Genomic DNA, 12,829 nt, shown 5'->3' on the forward strand with positions numbered 1-12,829 from the left:
CCACCTAGATATCTCCATCATTTGTAGCAAAAGGATTTTCCCTGATACAGGAAGTGGTAAAGCCCTCCACAAGTCCAGACGTTTGAGCATTTTCCGTTTAAGAGGAGTGACATTTAAGTCATAAAGGTGGCTAAGTTTAGCTGGAACATAAACCCCTAAGTATTTAAGAGCTGATTGGACCCACCTCAGTGGAAAGCTACCTGGCCAATTTATCTGCAGGGTACCAAGGATGTCAAGTGCCTCTGACTTATCAGTGTTAATTTTGAGCCCTGCAAAAAGTCCAAATTCAGTTTGAATTTTTAATACCAATGGCAAGGAAACCACAGGGTTTGTCAGAAAAACTAGCATATCATCGGCAAAGGCCGCCACTTTAAATTGGCCTTGCTTGTACATATACCCATGAATAGTCGGGGATTCTACTAGCTTTCGCAGTAGCGGGTCCAAAGCCAAAATATACAGAACCGGAGATAAGGGGCAGCCCTGGCGGACCCCCCGCCTAATAGGAACAGCCTGTGAGAGCATATCATTAGCCCTAATATACGAGACTGGGTTTAAATACAAGATAGAAATAGCCTGAATAAAGGTGGGGGGGAACCCAAACCGCTGCATTACGGAAAACATATACTCCCACGACACACGGTCAAAGGCTTTTTCCGAGTCGAAGCCAACAACCAAGGATTCCACTCGGGAGTCATGTGCTGCTTCAATCGCAGAGAGTAACCGTATAACATGAGCCCCAGCATTCCTTCCGCTCACAAACCCTGCCTGATTGCTGGAGATTATCAGGGGTAAGATGGAATTCATGCGTAGAGCCAGGATTCTTGCATAGAGCTTGAGATCGCAATTTAATAATGATATAGGACGAAAGGAGGCAGCCTGTAAAGGGTCTTTCCCAGGTTTAGGTAGCACTACTATGTGGGCATCTGTAAAATGGGTAGGAAATTGGCACTGCTTCCAGGCATTGTTGAAAAAAGCAGTCAAAGGGCCTAAAAGACAGGGACCCAGAATCTTATAATATTCAGTCGTTAAGCCATCTGGACCTGGTGATTTGCGAGTTTTACTGGTTTTAATAACGCCTTTAAGCTCCCCCTCCGTGATAGGGCGGCTAAGAAAGGAGCGGTGCGCTGCGGACACCTGTGGTAGGTGTAAGCCCTGAAAAAACTTCTCCTCCTCCGCCTGCCCTCCCAGTCTATCTTCCTTATACAGATTTTCGTAAAATTGGCGCAGAACTTCACATATATCCGGGCTCTTTGTTACTAACTGACCCCCGGACGTTTTTAGGCCACTAATAAAGGTTTTTTTCCTGCGGATAGCGACTAATCTGGCCAACAATTTCCCAGATTTTCCCCCAAATCTGAAGAAATGATGCTCAGAAAATTTTAAGGATCTCTGGGCTCTTAAATGCAAGTGGCTATTCACGGCTGCTAAGCATGCCCTATAAGATGCTCTATGCTGAGGAGAAGAAGACTCCGCCAGCGCCTTCTTTGCCAGGGAAAGCTGAGCTTCAAGTCTGAGAATGTCTGCATTTAACCTTTTCCTCTGAGCAATAGAATAGGCGATTATATCCCCCCTGAGGACTGCTTTACTGGACTCCCAAAACAGTACTGGGTCTTCTCTATGGGGGTTATTATTCTCCGCAAACTCTTCCCATTTTTGCCGCAAATATTGATGGAAATGTTTATCCTCACTCAAATTCCCGGGAAATCTCCAAATTCTCGGGGGCTTGCCAAGATTTTAAGCTTTTTTTTGTTGCGAGCGCGGAGGTGTGGTCGCTTCTCAAGGGAGATTGTGAGCCCTTGGACCACAGGACGGCTCAGAGAGGAGCTCCAAGTCGCACATCGTGGGAGGTGAGCGAGTACAAGCATGGGCGGAGCAGGGACAAGGCTGGACCAAAGACAAGGCAAGGAACATCTGGAACAGGAACAAGGCAGGCTCAGCCCTCCACTGGAACTACACGCACCAACGAGACCCAGCAGCGCAATGCTGGTCTCAGGAGTAGCCCTCCGGCCACTCGATAGCCCTTCCGGACCCGCCGCTTGGGAACAATGAGTGCGTGAGGCCAGACGGAGGCTGACGGCAGGAACAGGACAAGACAGGAACTAGAAGACTCAGACGAAGACTCAGGATACTCGGAGGACTCAGACAAGGTTTCAAGTAACTCAGAAGACTCAGACTAGGTTTCAAATTGTTTGGAGGTCTCAGGCAAGGATTCAGGATACTTGGAGATTTCAGGCAAGGGTTCAGGATACAGAGAAAGTACTGGGTGAGTGCTGCATTGAAGCGCGCCCTACACAGCTGCCCATGGCTGGTCGCAGACCATGCCAAAAGCGAAACAGACTCCAGATGAAGCAGTGGAACTTGAAGCCAGGACATGACGAAGATTCAGGAGAGGTCTGCACCGAGGTGCGCCCTACACTGCCGCCTGTGGCTGGTCGCGGACCATGCTGGAGCGGAGCAGGTTCTGGCAGAGTCTTGGGCATGGACGGAAGCAGGCACAAGGAACTCCGAAGACCGGGACAGGATTCAAGACTCAGGATTCAGAAGCTAGGCATTAAAAACAGGGGCCTTCCGCAGGCTTGCGCTGCAGAAGAGAAGATAGGCCTTGTACCACGAGGCACCCTACAGAGCCCCACATGGGCTGGTCACAGACCACGATAGTGGCATGCCAGGGGAGGTGGACTGACAAGGAACCTGGGAACTGGACGAAGAGCTGGAGATGAGGAAGACGGATTCAGGGCTGGAACATCGGACATCAAGAACATCAGGACATGGAACAACAGGACCACCGGACGTCAGGAATAACAGGAACAAGGAACAAGCGACAAAGGAGCTCCGATGAGGAACGAGACCAGGAACATCAAGACGAAGGAGACCAGGAACATGAAGAACATGGAACGAAGATCCATCAAGAAACAGGAAGACCACAGAGGACCTGGACTGAGAGGAAGACCACAGACGCTGTGAAGACCGGATCCGAAGGCCCTGAGGAACTGAGGCAGGGCCCTTTTATAGGGCTGATCCAGGCAAGGATGGATGACGTCGTAGGTGAGGGCCACGGGGCTTTTCCCGCCACTGGCCCTTTAAAAAAAACGAAGAGGCGCGTGCCCACGCCTAAAGGAGTCCCGGAAGCAGGAGCCTGCGGCGGCGTCCTGCCGCGAGGAGAATGGAAGCAGGCAGTGGCGTCGGTGGCGGCACCCCTGCCGCGGTGGCAACAGGCAGCGGTAGCTTCCCTGCCGCTCAGGCAAAGGCCCCCCTGTGGTGGCTAGGAGCCGCAAAGAAGCAGGAGCAGCAGTCCGGGCGGCGGGGCTAGGACCACGGACGCACCTGTACAGCAGCGGCTTTTGGGCTGTGCGAAGGACGGCGGTGGCCAGCTGCCAGAGGTAAGAGACGCCGCAGGCAGGATCCTAACATTTTTGTGGCTTTGTGGGGGGGTGTTTCAGAAGGCTTGGAGTGCGTAAGGCTGGTGTTACTTTTTCTGTGTTAAAACGTGTGTATCGGGTATACGGTGATTTTTTTGCATGGGGGGGGGGGGTAATGGCTAATAGCCTCACCTATATGCATTTACATGTGATGAGTGCTGTTAGCTACGTGCTGGTTTGGACTGGGTGATAGGCAAGAGCTCGTTAGTCTATGAGCTAGGCTCAGCGCACGATATAGCGTCGACCTGATTTGTGTTTGAAACCCAGTTCACATCAATTTAGCATGCACGCTTGAAAACACTTTTATTTTAAGACTTGAATGAAGTAAAGTTTCATGGAAGTTAAACTTCTCGTAACACATTTTAAACTTGTCTAAAATTGGTTTGGAATGCAGGGTGCAGAAGGGCAAGTAAAGACTAAGGGGGCCGAGAGGAGCGGTGTAGCTGTCAGGTTAATATCTGGATTTTCACCTCAGTCCCCCTTGTTGATTATATACTTTAAGAATGTTTCTGTTTTGGCTTGCATTGCCTGTTGTTGTGTTTGTTTCCTTGTTACCAAGTTTGTCTGTGAGCCAGAGTCTCACAAGCATGGTGGGTTGCACAGTTCTCATTTGAGCAGGAAGTACTTTCAGTAAGGAGTGTGGCAACCTAATATCTACCAGCAACTCCAGGTGAACCAAGGAAAAGCAGGTTCTAATTCACTTGACACGATGAACTCCTCCAGCCACAGTTAATTAAGGTGAGTTACATAATACATAGAAAGAGGAACTGACAGCTGACTGAGCTTGCAAAACCAGTGTCTTAACATGAAGTATTAAGTTTACAGAATACTTTGAAAATATTACATAGGTTTGTTGTAAATATGCTGGTTGTGCCCTGGTGTAAATTTGAACTGGTTGAGTGGGTTAACGAACACTGTTAGCGCTGTATAAATGACTAATAGGAATAGTAGTTAGCTGTGAAATTGAACTGGTGGGACTTTTATTTATATTAAAATGTTTATTACCTGCTTTTCCTACATTCAAGGCGGGGTACAAAAACATACTTAATAAAATTGCAAACTGTAAATGAGATATTAAGTTATTAATTTGGTAATCATCTTATTTGACCTATTTCTTGGAAGTTAGGAGTTTTTCTTTAAAATGAGAATCTGTGACTCTCATAAAGTGCAGAAACTAAAAAAAAAAAAAAATACCACTTAGCGGGCTGAGACTCAGGGAAGCCAGGGTTCAAATCCCATTTCTCCCACTGATGCTCCTTGTGATCTTGGGCTCGTCAATTCACCCTTCATTTCCTCAAGTACAAACTTAAGGGTCTATTTACTAAGCCGAGGAATATTTTATTATATTTATTTGAATTATATTCCGCTTTTCAGGCACTTCAAAGCTGATTTTCACATAGATAAGCAGCTGAATTAGCCATGCTGTATGGGTACGTCCTCCGTGCCACTAGGTGGCAGAGCTCTCAAAGTCTATCAAAATCTTTTAGCCAGGTACTCCCTCCCTCCTAATCCTGACAGGTACCTTAGATATTTCATGGAAGAGAAAATACTATGTGATACACTAAGGTGCAGTTCTCGGTACCATAACTTAGTAAATCCTGCACAATTTTTCCCACTGGTAAAATACTGACAGGAAAATATTGTTGCTTAGCTGCCCCCAGTGAAGAGTGTTCAATGGCAGAAACCACAGCCCAGGGCCATCATTTAAAGGGATAGAGTGGCCCAAGGAATCCCCCAAGTCTTCCAAAATCTCTTGGGATCTCAAGAGAACCCCTGCCCCCTCCCCTTTAAGATGGTCAAAGTGTAAAAAAATAAAGTTTTAAAAGACTCTTGTCCCCAAGGCAGGCTCCACCCACCCCCACCCACCCCCTCCCTCCCAAACCTCTCTCCCTTTTGAGAAATAAAAACCCCTACAGTGACTTTTCCTAGACCATCGGGGTTTTATAGGTAAGGGCAAGGGCAAGGATTGGGGGCGGGGGAGGGGAAGAGGTCCAGGTTTTTTTTCTTTTTTCCTCAAAATGGGGAGAGGGTTTGGAAGGGTTGGGGTGGGACCTGAACCAGGGACAGGAATCTTTTAAAGCTTTATTTTTATACTTTGGGGGGGGGGGGGGGGCGGGACTGTAGGATCGAGGATCTCTCGAAACCCTGGGGTTTTGAAAGACTTCAGAGAGGGAGAATTTTTGGGCCACTTTGCCCTTTAAGGACAACCTTGGGAGCATCGGGATGGAGTTTCAGTAAATTTGCTGTCCACTGGAATTGGAGCACAGCGCTCTGCTCTCTCTGTACTCCTAGCTGAGACTAGAGCTCTGGAGCACCTTCAAGGCTAGCTCTCTGAAGGGCCAATAGGGCACATTAGTTTTCTGACCAGTGGCCTTCTGACTAGTGATAGTTTTCTTGCCAATACAGGATGTTTATCTTACAGCTTCCCTGAGGAGGGAGGTTCTGGAGGCCAAATTTAGGATTTTAAGTAGAAAGCTGACATCCTGGGATGCATCCTCAGAACTGTTCCTTGTTCCACATGCAGGACCCCAGAGGCAGGCAGAGCTCCAGAGTATCAATGTGTGGATGAGACGAGGGTGTAGGGAAGAGAGTTTTAGGTTTGTTTGGGAAAGGAAGGGCATTTTTGAAAAGGATGGGCTCCACCTTAACCAGAGTGGAACCAGGCTGCTGGCACTAACCTTTAAAAAGGAGATGGTCCTACTTTTAAACTAGATGATGGGGAAAGCTGACAGTCACTCCGAAGCGCATGGTTTGGAATGAATGTATCTTTGAAGGATTCTACGAGAACAGGGAAAATAGGGCATCCCAGTAGAGAGGTTGCAATAAATTCAAAGTGGACCAGGTGCCTTTAAGTGCAGACAGAGAAGAAAGATTCCAAACTACCCCTGTTAACTGATGAGCAGTTTGTTAATACAAACAAAAACATACTTTGAAATGTCTGTATACAAATGCTAGAATTCTACAAAATTAAGATGGGAGAGTTAGAATGCATAGCATTGACTGAAGAGCTGGATAAAACTGGCATCTCAGAGAACTGGTGGAAGGAGGATAACCAATGAGACATTGTGATACCAGGCTATAAATTATGTCAAAATGAGAGGATGGATTGAATTGGTGGAAGGGTGGCACTATATATTAAAGAGGGCATAGAGTCAAACAGGATAATAAGTTCTGCGGGAAACAGCATGCAATGTTGAATCTTTATGGGTAGAAATTCCAGGTGAAAAGGAGGAATAAAATAGCAGTGGGAATGACCAAACAAATATCCTGTGGATATCCTGAAAAGCAATCCTGTTTGTGGCACTTCAGGACCAGAGTTGCCTAACCCTGGTGTAAACTCCGTACCATTTTAGTAGTCTTTTTCTGGACTACCTCTATCTACTCTGTTCTGTCAGAAGAATGGTCTCTAGAATCGGACACAATATTCTAGGTGAGATCTCATCAATAATCAGGGCCAGTGGAAGCCTTTATGTATTTATTTGTGGATTTTTATATACCGACATTCGTGTATACATCACATTGGTTTACATTGAAACAATGGAAAACGGTGAAAAGGAAATTACATCATAACAATTTTAATGTAAATAAGAAAAACTGGTCAGAAGAGTTACATTAGGCGAACTAGTTTCCAAGGTGCCAGAAGCGGGAAGGGTGCCATTGCCACCGCAGCCAGTGAGAAGGCATCGTGCGGCGTGATGCATACATTGGCGAGATCACCAGAAAGAGATCATGTGGTAGGGTGATATCACCGCCTAGGGCGGCTGAACATCTTGCACCGGCACTGCCAATAATTGATATCAAAACATTATCAAGTCTTTTTTTTCCTACAGGTTCTTCCTTTCCCTATGCACCCTAGCACTTAACTCTGGCCATGGCCTCATCAGAGTATTCTGCGACCTTGAGACAGGCTTGGATTTGCCAATAGGCACACTAGGATGGCAAACATCTGGCGGTTGAAAATGTCCTGCCTCACTCAACAGGAGTTCTTTGAATTTCTGGTGTTAGTGCTGGATTGGTATGGCTGATTTGCTACATAAGTGCTGAGTGTTTTTCCAGGGTTTGTGAATGTCCAGCATATAAAAAACCCTATGCCTGAAGTTAGCAACGCAAGTACTTAATATCTAAAGTTGACTGTGGAGGGGAAAGGATAAAGGTGGGGCTTTACTTTGCTGTGGATGTGACTCCGGGACGAGGTTTTGGGCCTCAGCCCAAGATTTGCCAGGAAACTGTGACCGAGATGAGAATGAGGAAGCATAATAGGAAAATAAAGGAAGCCGAATCCTGGCTGCCCTGTCTGTAACAGACAGAATGGGTGCAAATCGAGTCCCCGTCGCTGGTCACTCCTTGATAGGGACGCAGGGGAGCTGCGCATGCTCAGACTGTTGACAGCCGCCCCCGCCCTAACGCCGGGCACAGCTCTCCGCCCCGTGCAGTGGTGGGGGAGGGGAGAAGAGGCGGGGAGAGGGCGGGAACAGTGCAGGCTACGGCTGACACTGAGCCTGGCAGCTGCTGTTATCAGGCGGATGGGGGGAAGTTGAGGGCTGAGGTGGGTGGCGGGTCTTTGCTGGGAGATGGCAGTGGGCACTGGGGCAGGGGCCGGCCGGCGCAGCTGAGGGTTCCGGCGCAAAGAGGAGAAGGAGAGAAGGACGGTTCCCCTGCCACCTGCAGTTATGGATGGCGCCGGCGGTAAGAGCTGCGGCGGTGGGACACAGGGCTTGGCTGGGGCTGCTCCTTTCTTGACCCCCGAAGGGAGGGGGAGAGCAGTAGGAGAAAACGTCCACCTGCTCTGCGCGTTATACCCGATAACAGGGGGAGGGGGGGACGCTGAATAAGCGGGCCGTGCCAGCTCACATGGACCGTTTTCCTTAGCCATGTGCGGCCTCTGTTTACGCCCGGCCGTGCGTCTCTGCTGATTGGCCACGCGGCCCATGACGACAGAATTACACAATGGGGGCCGGGTGGCGGGTTCGCCGCCGGTCCACGTGAGGTTCGGCTCTTGTCCTTGTTGTTGTGACCTAGTTTCGGGGGCTGAGTGAGTGGTGGGGGAGGGGAGGGAGATTATGGGGGCGGGAGCGCCGCCGCTGATTGGACGTGGCCAGCAGCTGGGAATGCGGTGACGCGGCGGCCCAGCAGGGTTGTACACGTGAGTCGCCGTTCAGGGCTTTAACGCTGGTGCTGTGCTGCAGTTACTTGTGCGCGGGTTTTAGATGTTGATATTAAGTTTGTCTTGCTGCTGTAATAAAGTTAGTCACACACGTGTCTGCTAAAACTGGGGAAAGAGAGACAGGAGCTGGTGGATTGTGGAGAGTCTAGATTTGAGCTCGGGCTGAGTTGTGTTCAGAAGTAAAGGTTAATAGCCGAGCTGCTAACGTTGTATAGTGCAGGCGTTTGAGGAGTAGAGTATAATTCTTGGAAGCTAAGCACAGAGGGCTGTTTTGGAACAAAATGTAATTTTCCGAACTTGGTGGTCATTATATTTACTAACTAGGATAATGTCCATTATAAGTGATTTCATTTGAGAGTTTGAGAACTTCACGGATTGTAAAGGTATAGTCCATAGTACCGAAAATGTCCTAAAGTGTTCTTCATACCGTCTCCGATAATAGCCAGGCCTACCGCTACTCACTCAACTCCAGGATGCAGTCAGTCCTTGATCAACCTTTGCCTCAACGCCCCACCAAGCTTGAATTATCGTGAAAACCACCCCCTCTCCCAGTCTTAATGTTGCCTCCCCTTCATTTCTTTCTCTTAGCGGAATAGGTCAATAGCTGCCCCCCAATTTTCTCCCTCAGCCACCCACTCAGTCTTAATTTCCCCATGCTTGTGTGCGTGATGTGCTCTTAAGTAACCGAGGTTAGGCTTTATGACGTCTGCCTCCTATGGGAGTGTGACAGACGGATGAAAATGACTTTTATTGTGTAGGAAGTATTTGAATAGATTGATTACATTTAAGAGCATAGTGATAGCATAGGGTCTAGTCAAGCCTGGGGCAAGCTTTTCTTTCAGAGTAGTAATCACTTTTGTTAGTATATTTTATAAATATTGGTCTCCCTTAGGATGCTGGATGGGCTGTACAGTCTGCTCCTGCTTTTTGCCTTTGCTGTAACAAGTTAAGAAGAATATGCCCAGCCTATTATGTGAAACATATCAGGACAGTGTCTTTTTTTTTTTTTCCAAAAGCCTTTATACCAAGTATATTGTATGTACATGAGTTTTATCAGTAAAGATATGATTATTCTCATTTATCTTTTGATTTCAGTTTCATAAGCTCAGGATCTGCAGTCCTACTCTGCATGACTTGACTTTTTTTTTTTTGTTCGTTTTAAATGCCTTAAAACTCCAAGAAGTGTTAGAACCTCTTCTTAAGCAGTACTGTCGTCATTTTTTTCAGGTGTAATCCTGTGAAAACATTTATTTAGTGCAGGTGACTTTAAAATACATTCCTTGGATGATACTTGTAGTTGCCAAGTGTTGGGAGGACACTGATGTAGGGCAGCCACTACCAAGTGAAATTTCCAACTAGGTGACCTCAACTGAAGGTCAGAATGTGAGCAGCCCTCTGTAGACATAAGATTGATAATAAAGGCTTTGCATTATTAGGAGTAAAGTGCCTCTTTGTAAGCAATAAGTCGCAAAGTGACTGTGAGGAAGCAGTGTAATTGTTAGCACTTCTCGGCCATTCTTGATCTAACTCTTAGTTGAGGATCATCCTGTCTTGGCCTTTTAGCTGAGGTTAAGAATCTGTATAATAAAGGGTGGGGGTGAGGAAGAGTTAAAGTCCTGCCAACTGACCCTATTGGGAACGTGATGACGTTAGAACCATTACCAAAGCAGAAATTGTCTTAAATCAGTGAGGGCAAACTCCAGTTAGAGTTGCCAACTGCCTGGTTTTGGACTGGACAGCCATGTTTTCAGCTGTACTGTACAGTGTCCAGTCAGAAGTACTGACCCGACACTGAAAATCCAGTTTTTGCAAGAGGCTTCTCTTTCCCACAGCTTCCTGGTTATAGGGAAAGATAGAGCTGAGAGCTGTGCTGTATTCCTGCCCTCTTGCCTCATTTCCTGTGTTGCGATTGGATGGGATGGAGAGAGGAGTCGGCAGAGTCCTTAGCTTTCAGTGACTCCATAGATCTTGGCAGTAATGCCCTCTGGGTCCCTCCCTCACTGAGTGCTGGGCCAAGACCTGAGAGAGGGGCTGCAGCAAGCCAGACAGCCAGCCGAGGGATACAGTTGCAGAGGAGGGGAAGGTGAAGAAAAAGGCAGTCACAGGGTGGGGAAAGGGGAGAGACAGAGGGGACACAGAGAAAAGGGGAGGGAAAGGAAGATAGACACAGGGTATGGAAGGAAGGAGGTCACAGGGAAGGGGAGAGGCACAGTGGGAGCATGAGGGAAGGCAGGAGACATGGGGGAAGGGAAGAAAGAAGAGGTACAAAGGAGAAGGAGACAGGAGGAAACGAGAGAGATGAGGAAGGCACTGGGGAGGAGAGGGAGACAGGAGGGGGAGAAAGATGAGCATGGGGAGGGAAGGGACTAGAGACAGGAGGGCAGCACGAGGGGAGAGGGCACATTGAGAGACAGGTGGCATAAGAGAGACACAGATGAAAGTCTAGGAAGGTTTTAAGGAAGGAGAGAGTGAACCATCTGTGTTAGAGAGGAAGTTGTGTGTTTGGGAGTGTGTGTGTATATTAGAAAAAGCTTTAGTTGTTATAGAGAGCAAAAGTGCATGAGAGAGCCTGCGGTTGATGTGTTTTGAGGATAGTTGTAATAACATTTTATAAAACAAAATATATTGAGGGGGGTGCTTGAAAGCCAAGTAATGAGTGGCTCAACAACTGACAGTAGTCTCTAACTTTCCAGCCTCCCCTCCAAAGCATGATGTTTAGTTATGGTCCCTGAAAAGTTGGCCACCCTAACTCCAGTCCTCGAGTGCCACAAACAGACCAGAATTTCAGGTTATCTGCAATAAAGATGCCTGAGAAAGATATGAATGCACTTCCTTCATTGAATGATTATCTATCTCAGGCTTATTCATTGTGGATATTCTAAAAACCTGGCCTGTTTGTCACACTTGAGGACTGGAGTTCGGCATCGCTGTCTTAAAAAGAGAAAGTATTGGCTGGCTCAGTGGATGGACCTGGGTTTGATTTCCCGGCTCAGGTATTCTGCTTTCAGTTCGGCTGGGGCTAGGAATGTGCATGTAGCACACGGTGACCATTCTTAGGGGCTCTGGAGCCTTGGAGCAGTGCCCCTAGCCAAGGGCTGTCACTGCAGTGATTGGACTAAAGTTAATTGGGATGGGATATTAAATAGGGAACAAAATCTCTGTGCAGTTGCAAATGAAGGCTCATGGTGCCATTTACCAAAACCTGGAGAAGCCTAAAGATGTTCAGATGAAACAGTTGGACTGAAAAGAGATGAGATGTGACACTTCTATGGCTCAGAAATAGAGAGGCAACCTTTTGTTGACTGTCCTGTGAAAACTGTTTTTTTAGAAATGACTTCTACTGTCATAAAAACCGTGGATGGTATGAGAATGTTCAGTCCTTTGCCTAGGAGAGTTGCCTTTTGCATTCATTTACATCTCATCAGGCTAGACTCAGGTTTGTTTGATTAGATAGCAAGCAGGGGAAGGACTGAGACAAAATTACAGTTTTATTTGCTAGCAATGCATTTTTGGGTAAAGTGCTCTGTGTGGTAAAAGGGTGATTACATCAGGCTCACATTTTTTTTTCTTTCTATGGTGTATCTGTGGTGCAACCGCAAGTGTTGTCTGTTCACGGACAGAGCACTACTGCTTGGCTACTCACTTTGCGATACAGTATCATTAGTGCCTTCCACTACTTGAATATGACCCAGACATAGTCTAGTAATGTAATGATGTAAGTTAATAAGATTTCTTTTGTCTAATCCCAGAACAGTGACATAGTCTGAATGAGTTACTCACCCCACAGAAGAAGCCATACAGTGGCATGTTACTGTACTTGCCTGTGTTTTTCTTTGCGGACATAAAGATATTTTGAACACTTTTTTTTTTTTACTTCATCAGAGATGTAATACTTCTTGGAAAATTAAGAATTTGAATTGAAAGGGAATACTGTAAACAGAACAGCTCTGAGGGCAAAGAAGGGCCATCAGCAAGAGCAGAAGATAGGCAAAACAAAACAGTGGCTGGGTTAAATGTTTCTTGTTTTTCTAGACCGCTATCCATTATTCATAAATAGAAAACAATACTTTTCTGCAGATAAACAGGCTGAATTAGCCATGCTTTCTGGGAGCGCCCCCTGGTGGCTCTCAGCAAGAACTTCTCCTAGCAGCAGAAAAATTTGCTGCTGCACGCCTGCGCAGTGCCTTCCTGTGCAGTCAACAGTATCCTCTTAGTTTTCACTTTCCTTGTGCAGCGATCGGACGCA

General features: G+C 47.0%; 1 protein-coding gene and 1 long non-coding RNA gene across 3 annotated transcripts in view; one reads left to right on the plus strand and one right to left on the minus strand.

Moving 5' to 3' along the window:
• Positions 1-12,829, minus strand: part of LOC115084426 — a 29,324-nt gene that overhangs the window by 8,512 nt on the left and 7,983 nt on the right. The gene's annotated exons all lie outside the window — the stretch shown is intronic.
• Positions 7,907-12,829, plus strand: part of NR1D2 (nuclear receptor subfamily 1 group D member 2) — a 44,287-nt gene continuing 39,364 nt past the window's right edge. The window contains exon 1 of one of the 2 annotated variants that reach the window (XM_029589306.1): positions 7,907-8,105. In XM_029589306.1, coding sequence (XP_029445166.1) covers positions 8,090-8,105 — 16 coding nt within the window. In that variant the 5' untranslated portion in view covers positions 7,907-8,089. Of the gene's footprint in view, positions 8,106-8,486; positions 8,563-12,829 lie in introns of those variants that run through there. The other variant, XM_029589307.1, reaches the window with a different exon arrangement.

The sequence above is a fragment of the Rhinatrema bivittatum genome, chromosome 2, assembly GCF_901001135.1.
Source record: "Rhinatrema bivittatum chromosome 2, aRhiBiv1.1, whole genome shotgun sequence".
NCBI classification, from domain to species: Eukaryota; Metazoa; Chordata; class Amphibia; order Gymnophiona; family Rhinatrematidae; genus Rhinatrema; species Rhinatrema bivittatum.